This window comes from Camelus bactrianus, chromosome 15 (assembly GCF_048773025.1).
Source record: "Camelus bactrianus isolate YW-2024 breed Bactrian camel chromosome 15, ASM4877302v1, whole genome shotgun sequence".
Lineage (NCBI taxonomy): Eukaryota > Metazoa > Chordata > Mammalia > Artiodactyla > Camelidae > Camelus > Camelus bactrianus.
The window spans coordinates 31116391-31137230 of record NC_133553.1 but is presented as its reverse complement, the minus strand read 5'-3'; the positions used below and the strand labels follow the sequence as shown (position 1 = coordinate 31137230).

General features: G+C 37.4%; 2 protein-coding genes across 4 annotated transcripts in view; one reads left to right on the top strand and one right to left on the bottom strand.

The window, feature by feature from the left end:
* HADHB (hydroxyacyl-CoA dehydrogenase trifunctional multienzyme complex subunit beta) overlaps window positions 1-11790 on the bottom strand; it is a 36477-nt gene extending 24687 nt beyond the window's left edge. The window contains exons 1-5 of one of the 3 annotated variants that reach the window (XM_010948528.3): window positions 11642-11790; window positions 8469-8543; window positions 8309-8353; window positions 2916-3015; window positions 15-59 (exon numbers count right to left, since the gene is read on the bottom strand). In XM_010948528.3, the coding sequence (XP_010946830.1) occupies window positions 15-59; window positions 2916-3015; window positions 8309-8353; window positions 8469-8535 (257 nt within the window). In that variant the 5' untranslated portion in view covers window positions 8536-8543; window positions 11642-11790. Of the gene's footprint in view, window positions 1-14; window positions 60-2915; window positions 3016-8308; window positions 8354-8468; window positions 8544-11503; window positions 11592-11641 lie in introns of those variants that run through there. The other 2 variants (XM_010948529.3, XM_045511831.2) reach the window with 2 other exon arrangements.
* Window positions 11791-11864: 74 nt separating this feature from the next.
* HADHA (hydroxyacyl-CoA dehydrogenase trifunctional multienzyme complex subunit alpha) overlaps window positions 11865-20840 on the top strand; it is a 38145-nt gene continuing 29169 nt past the window's right edge. Inside the window, exons 1-4 of the mRNA XM_010948533.3 lie at window positions 11865-12103; window positions 18250-18291; window positions 18384-18454; window positions 19759-19892. Of these exons, the coding sequence (XP_010946835.1) occupies window positions 12037-12103; window positions 18250-18291; window positions 18384-18454; window positions 19759-19892 (314 nt within the window). The 5' untranslated portion in view covers window positions 11865-12036. The remainder of the gene's footprint in view (window positions 12104-18249; window positions 18292-18383; window positions 18455-19758; window positions 19893-20840) is intronic.

Below are 20840 nucleotides of genomic sequence, written 5' to 3'. Positions count from 1 at the left end.
CTCTATTTACTTACAAAAGTGCTGCTCTAGCCAAATCATGTGGCATCAGGTCTTTATATCTGGGGAAAGAAAATACATAATTTAAATAAAAAGCCTAGAGTTTTAATAAAAAATGTTTTTCATTCTGTTTGAAATACCTAAAGAAATCATTTACTACTGCAAATGCACTCTACTACCTAAGGCAGTTCATCACTCCAAATAAAGAAATAGTGACTTTGCTATCTGTCACATCCTTAAAAATCTGACAAGCTTTGACTCTTACTGAGCTGGCTAAGAATCTAACAAATCTTGCCACTGTCTTATTGCTCAGCATGACATATGTTAAATATTCTTTAAAACTAAACCCCACCTTTTAAGTCCACCTTTATTTAAAAAAAAAAATTCATTATTTATTTTGTGATGTCTAAAGGGACACAAGGGATATATATATAAGAACTTCTTAAGAGAATTTTGTTTTGAAGTAACTTGAGTTTTACAAAAGAACTGGAAAGACAGAAATGAGTTCCTGTATACCCTTTACCCTGCTTAGTCTAACGCTAATACCTTACATAACCATGATGTACTTGTCAAAACTAAGAAATTAATACTGGCATTATACTATTCCCTAAGCTACTAACTTTATCTGGATCTCATCAGTTTTTGCACTAGTCCTTTTTATTGGTCTATTCCAGGATCCAATTCATGCATGTAGTTGTCATGCCTCATACATCTCCTCTATCTGTGATAGTTTCTTAGTCTTTCCTTGTCATTCTTGGCCTTGACACTTGGAAGACTAGGGTTATGGATTGGCGTAAAGGGAGTATTACAGACATAAAGTGCCCTTCCCATTGTTTCTTAACAGAGTGTACATGGTAACAACATGACTTATTACTGGTGATGCTAACTTAATCACCTGGTTAAAGTAGTATCTGCCAATTTTCTCTATTTTTCCCTTTCTAAACTCAGTTTGTTAAGTGAGTCACTACTCTGGCCCTTACTCAAGAGGAAAGAATTTGTGGACACATGTTAAAATCATCAAAGTAATTAATAAATATTTGAGGGGAGAGAGTCTGAGGCTATGGAAATATCTTGTTAACATTTCTCACCCGCTAACTTTAGCATTCATTTAGCAGTCACCAACCAACTTCATAGCATTCTATTGATCCTGGTTGCAGTCATTATTCCTGTGAGTTCTAATGGTGATTTATTTATTTTCCTCATTTCTTCTGTACTTATTGACTGAAATTCTTCTGTAAAAAAGATTTGTCTTTTCTCTCTCATTTATTTCTTTATTCAATCATTTATTTATATTACATTGGACTCATAGATATTTAATTTATTCTTTGGGTTATGATGTAATACTATTACATTTATTTTATTGATCAAACTCTCCCAGTTTCAGTTATCTGAAGCTATTTCAGATTGGTCCTGTGTCCTTTTGACATGTCCCTTTTTTTTTCTTTTAAGTACTTCTTTACTTGCTGGTACTACAAAATGCTCCAGGTTCATCCTGTATTTTCTCTGGCCCAGCCCTAGTCATTCTTCTAGGAAGCCTGGTTCCCTCTAAGAAAGAATGAGTATTTAGAAAGATCTGGATGTGAATTCTTGTTGTTTAAATGTAAAAAAATAAATTCCTTTTAAGTCAAAGATTTAACCATTGGATTAAATAAGAATATTCATTCTTTAAATTCCTGAAAATTAAAACCTAAAAAGCCAAAAATATTTTTACTTTATTCTGACTCACAAAAAAACCATCAACAGTTCTCAAAATCTTTCATAGGTAAAACGAGTTCCCTCAAACTTAGAGCAGAATTATTTGAAGGAAAGTTGTGTGTCAATTTTAAAACGTATAAACCAGAAATTATTTACCATTTTACAATCTTTATTCTCATGCTCCGATACCTCTTTCTACCAGGATGACTGACAGAATCCCAAATTCTAGTGCTGGAGTTTATTTCTAGGAGTGCTTCCAAAATACCTTCTACCTCTAAGTTAAGAACCTGGTCTTTCAAATGTCACTCAATTGAAAGCAAAGCTTCTTCAAATTAAATAGAAAAAGATCTTTTTCCACCTAGAAAATGATCTTCTATTATAGAAGACTCATTTGTCATCTCAGTCATAACATTAATAACATGACTAAACAGTCTGTCTTCTTTAGAGTTTTCCCTCTATATTAGTTTTAGTCACTTTGTTCTTTAACTGGAGACTGCCTTAACATTTTTATTCTTTCTTCTCTATTAACCATAATGTCTTATATTATTGAAAGTCCTTCTCTTCCTTATACCACTAAATTGCTCATGAACTTTGACTTCTTTCTCAATTAGGATCTTAAATGAAGCTAAAACACAACAATAAAAAAACAACAAAAGGAATAAATAGGTTCACATCCTCAGTAATCAAACTTCTGAAGAGGCAAAGAAACAATGTACTTATTTCCAGACAAGGAAAGAATATCTCTGTTGGAAACAAGCTATCTGGTCCCACACTAGCTTTTCAAAATAGGGCTGGTTCAATCCAGCATTATACTAGGCTTGCTTATGAGAAAGGATAAAAAACAAATTTTGCCATATTATTTTACCACTGGCTTGACTTTTTCTGTATTAATTTTATGAAAATGTTATTCATATACTAGTCTACTATCAACAGTATTCCTACAGGGTTACAGTCACGAAGATCACTTTTGAAAGTGCCTTAAGAGAAGGAATAAATAAACTACATGGGGTGATGGATGTGTTAATTAACTTGATTGTGGTAAGCATTTCACAATGTGTGTGTGTATGTGTGTGTGTGTGTGTGTGTGTATAAAACCATCACACTGTATACCTTAAAAAAAATCACTGCACCTAAATATACAGATTTTATTTGTTAATTATACCTCAGTAAAGCTGGAGGAAAAAAAGAAGAAATGACAAGTAGCGCAGTCATTTCATACTTACGAAGTGCCTGACAGCAAAAATGGAATGCGAACACCATCCACCACCACGATATTCCTTACGCTGGATTTGGCCAAGGTTTTCTTTGATTTGGTCTGGACATCTTTAAGATAAAGTTCAAAGAATAATTAATTAAAATAAATGAAGTCAGATGACTTTTTACATTTTTTAAAGACAGACATTCTAAGAAGAATTTTTATCATTCAATGCCAAGTTGCATTTGCCACTTAACAAGCCAATGCAACTAAAAAAAAAAAAAAAAAAGGCTAAGAAATTAACTGGCATTTATAAGTTTCCAAATAATAGTTAAGGTAAATACTGAGATTATACCTAATGATGAGGTTATTTATGCTATTAACAAATTGTTTCTTTTTATCAAGTGCTTGACAATCTATTGCATTGAAAGCAACCAATAATTCTGCCCTCAATATTAGAAGCTGCAATAACTGATATTGTTTACTGTCCACACAGCTTAATATTCTTGTCTTTCTATGTAGAAACAACGACTGTTTGGTTGGTGACTATTGCCACTCTGGAAAAACCTAGAATACTTCCTGATTCCATCTGACTCGATTTGTCTCGTTATTTTCTAACATCAAAAAAGCAATCTTTCTATAATTTTTTAGTTTAAAAAAATGGGCATATATGCTGGTGGTTCAAAAAAAGAGAAAAATGAACAATACTAAAATACGGATAGTAAAACTGAAGTTCCCTCTTTATGCCCTCTCCTGCCATATAACTTCCTTCCCAGAGGTAAATACTGCTAATTTGGTGCATATACTTTCTTTTGATGCATCTACATGCACACACTTGTGTATTATGTTTACTTTTCTAACTAAATGATATAGCTTGAAGACCTCTCTGTGTTTGTCTATCTAGAAATATCTCATTCTTTTCTTATTGTTGTTAATGTTGAAATTCATCTGTTATCATCACTCTTCATTTCCAGAGATAGAGAAAAATCCTAAAGTATAAGGAGTAAAATTTTAACAATCACCTTACCAGACCCACATATGCCATAGAGAATTATTTATGACAAACATCTACAACCAACTTCAAGGAAACAGTAATCAAAGCTAAGAGTCATGATAAAGTAGGGTACAAAGATTCTCCTGGCAGCTCTAATAAATTGGTGAAGGAGATAAAGGTACAGGGAGATTAGCGAGGAGACTGGCAAAACCAAGCCTGTGATGCTAAAGGCCAAGATAAAGGCAGTATCAATGCAAATGGAAAGGAAGTGACCAATACAAGAGATTTTATAAAGACTATGTATCTTGGTGACCAATCAGATATGGAAAGTAAGGAAAAGAGGATTATGAAGGAAGCTTAGAGACTAAGGAAACCTAGCTACTCTACCCTACAGAAGTATTCTGTACTGTAGCAGTATAGCGTAGAGCACAGTACATTGGTTTTGGAAGAAAAATAACATCAATTTTAAACGTGCAAACTTTGAGGTGATGGAGAGATACCCAGGTGGATCTGTCTATTTGACAGATAGCTAGAAAATGTGAAATTAAAGCTCTTAAGAGAAATGAAGTGTAGCTGGGAGAACCAGGAGATATACTCAGAATACAGAAGAAAAGCAGAGGCCTATTTTGCAGTGTCTGCTCACCCACAGCCCCCTCTAAAGGGAGCTGCCCTGCTTAGAGTTTCTGCAAAAGGGTAGCCATACCTTAGCCATACCTAAGACATCCCACCTAAGACACCATGTCCCTAAGTCCAGAGCCAACGCTGATTAGATTCAGGGTGGGTACCAGACCACCAAAAGTCAATCCATAGAGCTGCCAACCAGTAACCCATGTCATCTACCTACAAGTGATGAGCTGTGCCAGTTAGATTCTCTCTCTTAGGAATCTAAGCAGAGCATGGAGAGAAATACCAATTAGTTGAAGCTGAAAGGATGCCATGAGGAAGAACCAGGTTGATGGGAAACTGAAGTCATCTGTAAGTCAGAGTTATGGGGCAGCAAAAATTCTGAGTCAGCAAAGAAGTCAGCAAGAAGAGTGAAGGGGAATATAAAAGGAGAAATAGAAAGAGCAGAAAAGTGACACCCCACGTGGCCATGCACAAGACAAAGTAGCTGCCTCTTGAGCTGCTTGGTTCCTAATGTCTCCCCAGCTGTACTATTTGAGGCCTCTTATCCTTAACTTGAGCGGGTTTCTTACACCAAAAGACTCCTGGCTTTGCTATCTCCCCACATTTAGAGGGCAGAGGGAAGATGTGGGACAGAAGGTAAACGGGAGAGGCAGTAGGACAATCGAGAGCATGAGAGCAAAGGCAAGAGAGTATCAAGGAGCAGGTGATAGTCAAACATTTCAACATTCAAGGAGAATGAGGACTGAAAAAAGGCCACTAAGTTGGAAGATTACTTGTGACAGACCTTGGAGAAAATAAAGTGATGAAAGAAAAAGTCAGATGACATGCCATCATGTCATTCCACTTTTTAAGAAATGACTACACATTCCTTTTGTACACTTACAGATAAAATTCAAATTCCTAACTCTTCTAACAAAGCCCCCGCTTTACCTGGTTCCACTTTAATGATCCCAAAGTATTTCCCACTACCTCTCAACACGGAGCAGGATGAGCAAGCCCCCAGCCTCTCACAGCCTTGCTCATTTCACCCCATTTCCCTTCATTCATGTACCCTCCCATGTGAGTGGCTCCTTCTGTCCGTTTAATTCTTACCTACCCCTCAAGGCCTAGTTCACATTCCATCTCCTAGTAAAGTCTTCTCTGATAACCTGGGTTACTTGTAGTTCCTGCTTCTGAACTTCTATGGCAATCTCTGGGGCAAAAATTGGCTATTCCAAATAGTTTAGCATATTATAAAGTAATTAAATTAATGCTACAAGCCACATTTAAAATAATATTCATTATGAACAGTCACCCAAAGGACTCTCATTCTGTTTCATATGCACACTGGCTCCTAACCACATCAGAATTTTTTCAAAGTCTCTTTTTTATATATTTCACAGTGCTATGGGCACTCATTAGCAATGTATGATAAGAAGCTGAACTGGGGCTTAAAATATCTGAGTCCTAGCCCCTGATCTGCCAAAAATTTCTCATTTACAAACATGGGAGTTGGACTCGATGGTCTTAAAGGCTCCTCCCAACAACAAAGCTAGGATTCTTAGGCTGATACACATTCTGTATTTCACACATACAACTAAAACCAAAGCAGATAAAAGACATGCCATGTATTATACCACTGCTATACATATATATATATGTGTGTGGATATAGATACATAGATATACAGATGGTCCCCAACTTTTCATGGTTCAACATGAATTTTTAACTTTAGGATGGTGCAAAAGCAATACTAATTCAGTAGAAAGCATACCTTGAATTCTGAATTTTTGTTTTTTCCCTAGGCTAGCGATGTGTGATATGACACTCTCTTGTGATGCTGGGCAGCAGCAAGGCACAGCTCCCAGGCAGCCACACCATCACAAGGGTGCGATACACTCACAACCACAATACATTCACAACCATCCTGTACCTATACAACCATTCTGTTTTTCACTTTCAGTACAATACTCAACAAACTACATAATATTCAATACTTTATTATAAAATAGGCTTTGTGTTGGATGATTTTGCCCAACTGTAGGCTAATATAACTGTTCTGAGCATGTTTAAGGTAGGCTAGGCTAAGCTATGATGGTCAGTAGACTAGATGTATAAATGCATTTTCAACTTACAAGATTTTCAACTTATGATGGGTTTATCAGGATGTAACTCTATCATAAGCCAAGGAAGATCTGTATAGCATATCTAGATATAATCAATGAATAATTCAAAATTTCCATCAAACACTTAAATTTCCAGTCATCCTGATGAAGGAAAACATCAATAAAACCTGTATTCCTCTATTCTAATTCCTTCATCCCAACAGAGCTGTCAAGCAGGAAAAGTCACATTAACTTCAAGAGAAATTAGCTATAAAATTATTGCAACATAAAACTTGTTCGATGTGCCTGCTCCCTTCCCACAAATCAGTTGGTCATACTCCTTTGTCTCATCATGTGCTTCCAGAACCATCATCACTGCATTGCATCATCATCAATGTTACCACAAATCACCTGTAGTGTGACACAATGGGGACATGAAAATACTTAAGTCTCACAAGGGCGTAGAGCTAGGGAGACAGAAACAAAAAACAGTTAAAGAATACTCTAAATACTCTGTTGGTATTCACTGTGACTGTCTCCCAGTTGGCAAGAGTTAGATCTATGTGTACGGCTGCAAAGCAAAGGCCTGGGTAAACATTAGAATTAAGGCAAAGGTGAAATGAGATAGAAAAGAATTATTCTTTGTGAGGCTAGTACAAATCTATATTCTAGTTAGAATTCAGAGACCACAGAAAATATATTTATTATACAACAACATGAAATTTCTCTAGGTGGGATTAGGCAACAGACCCCTGAAAAATACACTATATGAAAAACAATATAAAAACATAATCATTATTGAGTTTACATTTTTCAAAGTGCTTTGAGATATCTTTATAACTACTTGAGGTTAACAAGACTAAAATTATTACTCTTTTTTAGACAAAGAAACTAAAGCACAGGGAAGTAAAGTGATCAGTTCAAGGCCATACTGCCCCAAAAGAGGTAGAACTGGAACAGAGCAGAGGTCTTCTGAATCCTGGTAAGATGCTTTTTCTGATAAGTTATTATCCAACTAGAAATACCATAATAAAACTAAAAACTTAAGTCATAGGTTAATACAGGACCCAAGCAAGGAGAAGGTATGAACTCATCAGGGTGCTTTTAGCACTGGCTGGTGAAGATACAGACCTACAGCAGATTCTGCAAAAGTGTGTATTCAACACTGAAGATTTGCCAAGGGTCTGAAAGACCATATAAAAATCAACAGCTTTCCTTACTTTTTCATTTCATATTGACTAAACAATATTCTTTTATTAACCAGTTCCACAGTTACCCCTATTTCAGGTATGGGTCCCCTTGCACATGGGATAAGAAGATATTAATAGAGAACTCTGTCACTGAAAGTTTAAAAAGTTAACTTTTGGATCCATAATAGTTTCCTGGGTGTTTGTAAGCTGATCATCTCCAGGACCAACAGCCAGAAGCTGAGTAAACTGACCTACAAGATTCACGGAACCTCTGTGACTCCATCAGGATCCACATCCTAGAAAGTAGCCTCTTGCCAACATCTTCGGGTCCAACCCTATACCATGTACTATCATTGATTGGTCAATCCAATGTTGTTTTAATTTGAAGGTACACACAACAGTGATGTTCATGTTGCTCACAAAAAGGGGAGAGCTGGCAAATTAGTTTTGGCTTTTTCTCAAAATTCACAAACCTAGATTCTAGAATCTAACAAATCAAAAATGTTTCTTTTACAAATGACTGTACCTGCAGCAGCTCGAAGTTGGGAGGAACAGCTCAGAGGTCTTATAGCTGGAAGACAAAATAAAGTTTTTACAAAAAGCAATACAATTTCATGTCCCTGAAAAGATGTTTACACACCCAAATCTAACCTTAAAAAAAAAAAAAAAGAACAAATGACACTTACAAGATCTGAGGGCCCATTTTGATGTACTGGGAAGATTTTTAAAAGTGTATGTCAAGAAGGAAGTCATTCTGAAATCTAACAAGGGAAGAAAAAAGATAGTCGGGGTTATTTGAACATTTTGTAGCTTACATTGTAGTCTATGATTTCTGACAATCTTACCCATGCCTATTAAAAATACTCTAAAATTTATTACCAACTATCCTTCGTCTAATATTATTATAGCTTCATTGACATATCTTTCATAGTATGTAAACCACTAATTTAAGCATCAGTTCATCTAATACTCACAATAACCAACAGAGTAGGCATGATAATTACATTTGGAAGAGATAAGAAACTGAAGCACATAGAGATTGAGTGACTAGTAAGAGGCAGAGCTGGGATGTGAAGTCAGGCAGTCTAGCTCCAGAGTCTATGCTCTTCTCTAGGGCCAAAGGAGTAGACAGATTGCTGGACATGATCCTGAAGCCACCAGTGTGAACTTCCTGATTTTGATGGTTGTATTGTGATTATGTAGAATGCCTGTGAGATGTCTGTATTTGAAGGGAATACACACCGAAGTATTCAGGGATAGTGCGGTATCACATTTTAACTGCTATAAGAAAAAAAGTTTGTATATTGCTCTTGCTACTTCTTTAAAAATAAGCTTAACACTGTTTCAAAATAATAAAAATATAAAATCCCTACATATTAAAAAATATTTAAAACATATTAATCATTTCCCTAAATTCCCCAAAACGAGTTCCTACAAAAGAGTAAGAAAAAAATGGACAAAGGATATGAACAGACTGTTCACAGAAACGGAAATACGAATGGCTCTTAAATATATGAAAAGACATTCACTCTCATTCAGAAGAGAAATACAAATTAAAACTGCACTGAGATATATTTTTTGACTCAAAGGTCTGACATTCAGTGCGTGGAACAGCACGCGCACACACAGGCACTCTCATACGCTGCTGCTCAGAGTGTAAACTGATGCAACTCTGCACGTGTATCCCTATGGAAGACAATTTGGCAAATAACTGTCAAAAAACTACAACCGCACTTAACTTTTGATCCAGCTACTCCACTTCTGTGAATTTTTGTTTACACAGTTGTTCCGTGTAAGCCAAAGAATATGTTAGAAGTGATGCTATGTCACTTCCAAGGTTAGGCTATAAAAGATACCGCAGCTTCCGTCTTGGTCTGTCTCTCAGATCACCTGGCCTGCAGGAAGCCAGCTGGCATATCAGGAGCAGCCCTGTGAAGAGGCTCACATGGCGAGGAACTGCCGCCTCCTGACAACGGCCTGCAGGCCGGCAGTGGGAGTGAGCTTGGAAGTGGATCCTCTAGCACAGACAAGCTTTCCGATGACCACAGCTCTGGCCAACATTCTAACTGCAACCTCATGAGGAACTCTAAGCCAGAACCCAGCTAAGTCACCCCTAGACTCCTGACCTTCAGAAGCTGTATGAGATAATAAATTTTTATTGATTTAAGCTGCTCAATTTTGGAGTAATTTGTTACATAATTACAGATAATATAAAAGCCTTGTTTAACTTCTCTTAGGTCTTTATAATTTAAAAAAAGGATGTCCTATGGCTTCCAAAAAAAAAAAAAAACACATTTAGTAAATATATGGATTGGGAAGAGATGGAGGAGTCCAACCTCTAGGCCCACCAACCTAGATATATCCAATAGACTCTGACCAGGGAGACACAAATTGGCCCATAAGATAGGCACCAGTTTTCTAGAAGCAACATTTGATGTCACTTGAGTCTGGAATACAAATTCCCATAACTAAAGTTCATCTTGAGATAAAATTCATGAAAGAAGTTAAGAAAATGTTGATTGAAAAAAAGAGGACCTTGCTCTAATAGACACCAAAACTTTGTATTAAGCACCAATAATTAAAACAGTGCAATTTTGGCACAGGAATAAATGAACAAATCAACAGAACAGGATGTAGCAAGTTCTGAAGCATATTTATGTGTATGAGAATTTAGTATATAATAAAAATAACATTTCAAATAAATGGGAGAAAGATGAATTATTCAATGGATTTATTGGGGAAATGGTTAATCATTTGGGAAAAAAATTTAGATCCACAGCTCACATTATAAGTACAATTCCAAATGGATTAATCTAAATATATACTTTTAACTATAAAAGTACTATAAGAAAACATCAGAGGATATTTTTATAATCTTAGATGGGTAAAGGCTTCCAACATTTTTATGCATTTGTATGTTTTTATCTCTCTATAAAGATGTAAGTATATGCAGATTTTTGATAAAAATAGAATTATACTGTACATTAAAAATGCTCATTGTAAAAGAAACTTTAAAAAGACATAAGAATGTAAACTGAAAGCCCCTCTTTATCCCTTCCATATGTAGACTCAGCTTTCGGATTTTCTCTCCTCTCGCTTTCTGTCATAAAATGGACTTACTATACGTATTGTTCTGCCACTTGCTTTTTCCTTTAATATATATTGTGGACATTTTTCCACATCAGCATGTCATTATGTTTCATTTTTCTTTACGAACTACTGAACAGTATTCCATGGTACGTTTGTACTATGATTTATTTAATCATTTCCTACTGATGTACATTTACATCTTCAGCATATCTGTTGGCTGGAGACCTATGATTGCTACACATAACATCATGAATATTTCTATTGGTTAAAGACCAGTAAGAAGGATTACTGGGCTCAGAAATTCATAATTCAAAATTTGATAGATAACTAAAAATTCCAGGACTCGTCTATCTTTCCAGCGCAAAAACAGCTATCATGCAACGTAGGGCTCTTGACTAGAAGCTACCCGACCTACACTCGAGTCCCGAAAATCGAGTTCCACCCTGGTCCCATTCCAAACCTCTCCAGCCGCCGACCAGGCTACAGGCCAAACACTGGAACACAAGCCAGCGCTTTAAGCACCTCTCAGCCCGTACCACGACACCACACACAAACCCACAGTTTGTTAACTTCCGGTGATAAATTAAAAGACACAGGGAACACCGTTAGTCCACATTACTGCCCAAATTACACTGGTACCGGAGAACCCGATCGAGAAGCTTCGTTCTGCTCCCTCGAACTCCACTTCCCCACGGAGGCCACAGGCACTGGCGCGGTAGGAGGGAAAGGAAGTGCAGAGCTCGGGGCGGGGACGGGGGGTGCTTCTTACCTCAGTTCAGACTGCCGCTGCAAGTGAGGTTTGGATCCGAGTGACAGGACCCGAGAGACTGGACCAAGGGGCGGGTCCTGCCTAGAAAGGACCCCCTCACCCTCCCCGCGGGCTCCGCGGGCCTCGCAGGCTGCCCGTCGGCTGCCTGACTGGAAAACTCGGAACTCCGCCTTCTTCTCGCTGAGCGTCCTTCCTTCTCGCGAAGAAAGCCGCCTTTCCGCCCCTTTAGCCAGAAGCGAAGGGCAAGGTTAAAAGGCCGGTGGCAACTCGCCATCGGGGGTTTTAGCCAGGCAGTACGTCGGGCGCCTGACCAGGGCCAGGCTGCGGGAAGAAAAGACCTCTGCCTGGCTACCGCCAGTTGGAGCGCTTTCCACTTTCGTCCTCTCCTGCTCAAGATGGTGGCCTCCCGGGTAATTGGCAGCCTCGGCCGCTTCACCGCCTCCAGAACGCTCTGCTGCCCGGGTGAGGCCTGGTGGAGGGAGCCCCACATACCCGGGCAGAACTCCTTCGGAAACCAGGGCAGCCCTAGAGCCGCATTTCCCTATCGCTGCTTTCTCACTGCCCTAGGCCAGGGACCCATCCCTGGATGAGAGGGAGGGATGCTGCCCAGGGACTTGATCTCTCGCGCCGTGGCGCCGGGACTGACACTTCCTTTCTCACGACTCCGAGTCCTGCAGCGAGTTCAGGCTCCGTAGCCCCTAACGTTTCTGAGTCCTGTCCACCTGATCTGGCACTTCCCGCAGGTGTCCTCTTATTTTTTTTTTTCATGATGGCCTTGAACCTGACCCTACTAGTTTGGGAGGCCCAGGAGGACTACGACAGTCCCACCTATCACATCTTTGTGGCTCCATAGCACCTTGCCTGTAACAAGAGATGTCTTAAAAGCTTCTCGTATGAAATTGACCGGCCTTGCACATTATTGCCATTCCTTGCTCCTTTCCCTCAGAACCATTTTTGTGCCTATTACCACATTTCAACAGGGAGCTCAACTCTTGCAGTTTCCATTAATCTCATTGTGACATATAGTATGTTGAGTTTCAAGAGGAGGTTCTGCAACTTGCTAGAACATTTACATAAATACCTGCTTCTTAAGGAATAAAATGTTAGATAATTTTAACAACTATTTCTAACCTTGTTTCTCACAATAGGCAGTTACTTTGCATTAGCCGTAATATCTTTTTCTCTTCAAACTGGCAGTAAAAGAGTTAAAGTTGGTGATTGTGGAAAATCGAGCATTTTTCTTCCATCTCAAATCTGTAAGGTGAAATGTGACTTTCTATTGCATGTTGTACTTAATACTGGATACTTAATTATAAATTTCATTTGTAGTATGCCTTTCTCCTTTTGAACCACTGAGGTGATACTGTGTGTTGTTTTTAGACTGGAGGCTGGAATCTCCTTTAACTGTAAGGGACTAATTTGGGGTGATTGAATCTTTTCTGCTTTCTTATTTCGACCAATGTTTTTGGTCTCTAGAGGACTGCTGTGTGTGTGTGTGTGTGTGTACCAATCATAAGACTACAGAAAATGAAATGTACAGACAGGGGAAAGGGATTAAGAAAAAAGAACCACTCATTCTCTTACTACTCACATACCTACTGTTAGCATTTGGTCATGTTACCTGACAGTTTGATTTCTCTATTTTCCATTTTAAAAATATCAAATGTGTATTTTTGAACTTGCCTCTCCATTAACTTTAAGGTAACGCAATTAAAAGCATTAAATTCGGAGTCTGACTTCTGGGTTTGAACCCCGGCTCTGCCTTTATCCTTTGGTGACCTTACCATCTGATGACCTTGGGCAATAAATTTCCATGTCTGTTTTCTCATTTCTGAAATGGGGAAAGATACCACCTTTTAAGCCTTGAAGGAATTATTTGAGGTGTAAGGCAACAGTACTAATATTAACTAATAAATGTTAGCTATTATTAACTCTTTCCTGCCCTGAAGAACTGTGATTCTGTATATCTAAGACTTTTTTAAAGTTATTTTTACATTTTACGTATGTAGTAGAAAGTTACAAGCGTAGTTTTTCTATGTTTTTGGTATAGAAATATATACACATAAACGTGTATATATTTTGCATTATGTTTTCACCAATAAGAAAATATGGTTTATTATAGTTACTGCCCCTTTTAACAGCAATTTTTAAATTTGGGGGTAAAAAACCCTAGAGAGTGAATTTAAAATTTCCTGCACACCTGGATTGCCATTTAAACTCAACAAATTGGACCCCAAAAGTCTGTACCAAAGCATTGCCAAACATTTAATGAGATTAGGACATTTACTGACTGATGATTAAATGTTCTTGACACTGATTTGTAGTCTTGATGTTTAATCCATTCCTCCTCAAGGAGTGTTATACTGAATTATGTCAAATGAAAATCACATCTTGATCAAAATATCTTGTTTTATTCCCACTTCTACTCAAAACCCAAATTCCTAATTATGTAAGTGGTAAAATAATTAGACAGGACATGAAATGGAGGCAAATACCTTAGTAGACGGTGCATATTTAAATTTGACTCTCACTGCCTTAATCCTGTCTTTTCCTCCAAGACTGAATATTGAGAAAAGCTGTTGATTGTTAAAATGATAGTAGCATTTTCGTATTTGAAATTTGTGTCAGCATAATCCAGCTCTCTTCACTGCTGTAGTCTTAGGTCTTGTAGGTATCTTCTTGAGTTAAATTGTTTAAATGATTAAAAAGTAGGACAAAGGTTTCCCTCTGTTTCTGTAGCCCAGTAGATATAGGCTAAAGTTCACGCAGCTGCTCTAAAGTAAGCACTCCTAATTAGGCAGTGAGTAAGGCTAGATGCCAAAAGCAGAGCTACCTTATACTTCAACTGGATTTAGTTGACTGTGGTTTGTAATTGTTTTCCAGATTTATTTGTACATTTACTGATTTTCTCTTTTGTTTTTTGTCTCTATTGATTCAGAGAAGGTCTTGTGTATGTGTGTATGGCAAAGGTAGGTTAGTTGGTAAGAGCTTATAATTGATGAGCTAATGAGCACAAACCACCTGTCTCAAATACTTGGTCTTCAGAATTGCAGCCCACGCCCAAATCCCTTCACCCGCTGTTTTCTTTTTTCTTAGGCACTTATCTTCTAACATATTTATTTACATATTTGTGTTTCTTGTTTTTTGTCTGTCTGTCCACCCCGTCCCTCCCACCCTGCATTCCCGATCAGTTCATTTCTACTAATTCACTTTACCCTGTTTAGCTAGAATTGCCTTATTCCCTGGCACCCACCCTCACTGGAATTTCTCCTTTACGGGCAAACTCTTTTTTATGCCAGGCCTGTTTTCACCTCTTTATTTATCTCTATTGAGTAGGAATTGATGCTCCGCAGATACCATATCTGCTGCTGCCTTAGAATGTAAGCTCCACAGAGACAGGGATTTTTGTCTTTCTTTTCACTTCAGGTGCCTGTAACAGTGCATGGCACTTGATAGGCCACACTAAATTTTTGTTGTTGTATTAATGACTGTGAAATGGAAGAGATTACAGCTTATATAGGGAAAACATCTACTACAGATGCAGTGATTAAAGAACGAAACAGCGAATGATAAAGATAAAAATTTGAGCAGGGAGGAGAAAGATCGTTGTAGGTGGAATCTCAGGGTAAAGCTTTGTGGGGCCATGATACAGACATAAAGAAGGAAGAGTGATAAATACAGACGATACTGATTTCAAATGATGGAAAAGCAAAGAAGGGAAGTATGTCATTAGTGAAGTAGAGGCACTGGAGATTTAGAAGATGGCTGGCTTCTAAATTTACTTTGGTGTAGCACTTTGACTTACAGGTACATTTATAATCTTACATCACTTTTGCTTCTGTCTTTTTAAGAATACTGAAGTACACTAAGAGGCTTGATCATGGCCATACAGCTAGTGAATGATAAACTTGATGGTTGAACCCAAGTCTTTTGACCCTCAGATCCTTTGTCTTTGCACCATGAGCACTGACTTGGATTGTTTAAAGAAAAATGCAGACAGAACCAGAGATCACCCGACTCTGGTTCTGGTGCCATCTACAGTTTTCTTTTTTTAATAGTATACCATTTTGCCTTTGAAAGCAGTGTAAGGCTTTTGTTTCCTGTGCCTTCTCTTCCCCTCCTTTAAAGAACTACAGGATAGAGAGAAAGATGGAGGCCAGACCCTTGGCTACTCTTGAAGGTCCTCCCCTAATCCACTCTACCATCAGTGGGTTCTCTAATTCAGTGGTTCTCACATGCCCATTTGTTTGCTGTCTACTTCAGTTACTTTTTAAAAAATTAGATTCTGAGGCCTAGCCCCCTTAAATTCTGATTCTGTAATTCTATGTTGTCTGTCACCCAGGAAATTTATGAGTGTATTTGAGCCTCCCCAGCTGATCTGAATGCCCAACATAGTTCTAGAATCACATCTCAATACTGCTATGGGAATCCCAGTCCAACGGGTCATGTTGGATAGTCTCCTGGGTTCTACTTTGGCCATGTGTAATAGTTCTTCACTGCAGAAGGGTCCCTGACTCCTGGTTAAATATAGGCCATCCTCAAGTGGGTATGGTTGGAAGTGGATATGGTCTAAGGTTTGTTTCTAAATTATGTAGGAAGCATTTTCGGTAGGCTTGATGTTTAACATTGCTCTTAGAATACTACCATGACATAAAATGACCAAAATGGTGTGACTTTATTGTCTGTTGCCCTTGGTTATCTCTGATTATCTTGCATGCTAAAGCAAAGTCTTAGACTGTTGTTTAACACCCCTCAAATTCTGAGCCAGATGAAGGTAGGGGATTTAGAGAGTGAGAGAGCAGACAGAGAGACAGATGGTCACCAGCTGGTGAAAAGTTTTAGCCACCTAGAGGTTGCTAGGGATTTTAACTCTTCTTTTTTCACTAATAGCACTCCTAAATTAGCCAGGCACTACACTCCTAAATTATGTTTGTGGATTCCAAGACCATGTAGCCCCTAATGTCATTTAAATGCAGTTTAATGAAAATTAGAAATTTAAAAGTTTTAATATTAGTAATTAAGATTTAGATAACTAATACTTGGGGAAAGCTAGTATAATTAGAAGAGATACATGAAGGAACCACTGGGTATTATTAAAGTGCTAGTTCTTTACTGTGTTTGATACCACTTTAAAACTTATGCCTTTCCCTGAGTACAGGTGTTTCATGTGTACTACTGTTACAGTTATTGGTTATTAAGGGATGATTTGTTTTTATTTTTAGAACCAAAGAGAAAACTTTTTTTCTAAGATAATTGGACCAGATTTGGAAGATGTGGGTAGGGAGAAGCACGAGTGAAAGAGGTGCATAGGAGACATGGTGTGATGTGAACCATGAATATGAAAGACAAAGGAAGAAAGAGTGGGGTGTTTTTAAAGATGAGAAGTTATAATTCAGGGATGTTGACCCTGTGCTGGCCTCCAGAATAGCTTGGTGACTACCTAAAGCAAGATGTTTGGGTGGGAGCGGGACAAAGGTGAGCCTTTGATGCTAGAAAGGAGGTAGAGAGATGCCCAGAACCAACTTGGAATTTTTACCTAAAATTTCCCAGTGCTCCTTACCTTCTAGCCAGAGTCTCAATTGAAAGGCCCTCTGTTGGTACTTCTTTCGTGATGGCTTGTGCTCAAAAGATCATCTCATCATCTTTATGCAGGAGAGCCAAAGTTGTGAGGTGATAAGGAAAGAGGGAGGAGAGTAGCTGGTCTTTGTTATCCTCTGAGTAGGAGCGTTCTTGATGGCACGTGGTATAGACTTTAGTTAGAAATACTTGAAATAGCGAAGTACGTAGTATGGACTGTTTCATTTATATAATCTCTAATGCCCCTTGATTCTACTTTTCATAACACTGGAACATCATCTCTCCGTGAAAATGCAAGAGGACCTGGCTGGAGAACATGTTGAGATATATTTGGAATATGTTTGCAACTAACATTATGGATTGCTTTGTAGATTACTTATTTCTAAGTGTATTTGTTTCCTATTGCTGCCCTAAATTTCCATAAACTTAATGTCTGAAACAATACAGTTTTATTATCTTTCAGTTTTGGATGTCAGAAATGAGTCTCATTGGGCTAAAATCAAAGGTGGTGGCAGGGCTGTGTTCGTTCTGGAAGCTCTGAGGGAGAATCCATTTCCTTGCCTTTTCCTGCTTTCAGAGGCTGCCTACATACCTTAACTTCTTCAAAGGCAGCAAAATGGTTTCTCACCTTGGCACCTCTGGTTCTCTTTGTCTTTTTCTCCCCCTTTATAATTACATTGGGCCCACCTGGATAATCCTGGATAATCTCCCTGTATTAAGGTCAGCTAATTAGCCACCTGAATTCCATCTGCAACCTTAATTTCCTTTTGCCATATAACCTAGCATATTCAGTTTTGGGGGACATGGACATCCCTGAGGGGCCATTCTTCTACCTACCACATTGAGTATCCAAATAATCGTATGACCTGATAATTGAAGCAAAAAGATATAATAGTGGTCACAGTAATGGCCAAGGACACATTCTAATTTTGTCTCTTTGCTGTTATAAACTCCACTTTCTTATATATAGCAGGTACTACAGAAATTCTGTTTTGTAAAATAATTAATTTTGAAATACCTTTTTCTTACAGGTTATGTTTGTCGCAACTTCGCAGGGTCCTCTGCTTTGCTGAGTAAGTTTAATTTCTCGTGGACATGCTTATGTATCTTTTTTATTTATTTAGCAATAAACATGTTTACAAGTACATTTTCCTTCTCTTTTTAGGCAGAACCCATATTAACTTTGGAGTCAAAGGGGATGTGGCAGTTATTCGAATTAACTCACCCAATTCAAAGGTACCTAATTTAACTTGCTGCAGTTTATTTCTGTGTACTACATTCATTAATCTAGTCCTAAATGGCAAAGAAATGAATCCACCAATCTGGCAGTAATCTTATCTGTTTTGATGGTTAGAGTGTGAGAAATTGCCCAAGGAATGCAGTTTCCTGAAGCACAGGTCCTTGTTTAAGAATTCCTTCTAATTGACCTTAGATGTCAGATTAACATCAAGGTTTAATAAAACTAGCCTTCTGTTACAGTGTAGAATGGTGAGAAGGTGATTTATTAGATCAGAACCAAAGTACAAGCTTTGTTTATAAGAATCAAATCTGATCTATCCATCTTATCTATGAGGTTATTAAATCAGCTTTCTTCATTACCTGCCTGACATAGTCATTATTCATAGTAGGTTGGCTGGGTTAATTGTCATTGCCAAGCTTACTGAAGGAACTGAATGACTTGATGCAGTTCATATATTGGAAATCAAGTTCTGTTCCAAGTGGAGCTTCACTTGTTTTGGCAACTTTAGCAAAGCGTGTAACATTAACCCAGTCTTTTACCAAAAAGAGCTTTATTGCCAGAGCTCAAGCTTTTCCTCCACCTGAAGTTGATGTAATGATTTCGTATTTCAGAAATCTTGTTACCAGAGACCTAAATGAAGTAGGAGGACCTAGATGGAAGGAATTAACAACTATCACAAATTAAGGAAAGTAAGAGCCAGTCCCCCTCACTAGAGTAAATCTTGCCATTTACTGACCAACGATTCAAACTTAAGATATTGTTTCAGAATTTTCCAAGCTGAGCATTTTTCCTGAACACAAAAATAACACATGCCTATAGTAGGAAATTTTAAATCTATAAGGTGGACAATAACAATCATTTATACTCCAGACCCATAGATAACCACTTTTACATTTAATCCAGTTTAAACAAACAATATTTGCAAAATTAGAATCATACTATATGTCCAATTTTGATTCCTTTTTCTCCTTAACATTATACAGATTTTTTCCACACTGATAAATGTTTGTAGATTTATTTATATCCTGCATATGATTCAGCCTTTTAGGAATATGACCCTGAGTTCCTCCTTTGAGTAGAACTAATTTTAAAGGGAGGGTTGCTTACAGCTGGCCAAAGCTTCTGAATAGACAGCTACTAAGTTTTTTGTTTGTTTGTTTCCCTGTCTCTCTTTCTTCTAACAGTATACTTTTCCTAGATAAACATATTTCCTGTAGTCAAAAATAGCATTTTATGGGGATTTGCACATCTTTTACTTAAAATTTAAACTCTTAGATTTATATGTATTTCCCTTTGTCAGGTAAATACTCTGGGTCAAGAACTGCATTCAGAGTTCTTAGAAGTGATGAATGAAGTCTGGTCTAGTGATCAAATCAGAAGTGTTGTCCTTATCTCATCAAAGCCAGGCTGCTTCATTGCAGGTGCTGATCTCAAGTAAGTTTTAGAGAATTTGAAGTCACCTTTTATCTTGGCTAATAGTATGTTTTTAGGCTTAATTGTTTCTCATTTTAAAAGAATGTAGAAGTACATTTTCTTTGAAAGCTTTTTAAGTTATTTTCACGGGTATAATAAAGTTGATTTAAAACGAGGGGCTTGTTACTTAAACCTTATAAGACTACAGCCTTTTCATAAAGGGGTTGAAAGTGGTTCAAGCAGCAATGTTTGAGTAGAACGAAAAATACTATAAAATTAAACTAACAATGAGATGCCTTTTTTCACCCATCAGACCAGCAAACATTTAAAAGTTTGAAAATATCATGTTAGCAAGGACTTCGGAAAATGAGAAAGTTAAATATTACCAGTAGAAATGCCAATTGATACAGCCACTTTGGAGAGCAATTTGGTAAAATTTAGTAAAATTGAAAATGCATGTATCATATAATCAAGTGATACCTCTTCTAGGTGTATATGCTAGAGAAATCTTCCTCTTTGTTTTTAAGAACTTACGTATAAGGATGTTCAGTCCTGTGTAGTTTAAAATAATGAAGGATTTGAAACAAGCTAAATGTTAGTCACTAGGGAAATAGATAAGTAAATGTGGAATATTCATAAGAGAAAATATTATAAAACAGTTGAAAGAAACTAACTAGATCTACAGCATAATGTTAGAACTCAGAAACAATGTTAAGTTTAAAAAAAGCAAGTTGCAGTATCTTTGCTATGTACTTTATATAAACATTTTTAAACAATGTATAAAATACTTCCTTGTATTATTTATGGATACAAATATGTAGTTGGTTTGAAGAATGCACTACAAACATGAAAATGATTTGTTTCAGGGTAAAGTGGCTGGTAGAACTTGAGGCAGTCAAAGGAAACTTATTAATACAGCTAATATTTTCTTTTTTTTCAATGATTGTATGTATATATAACTTGTTTACA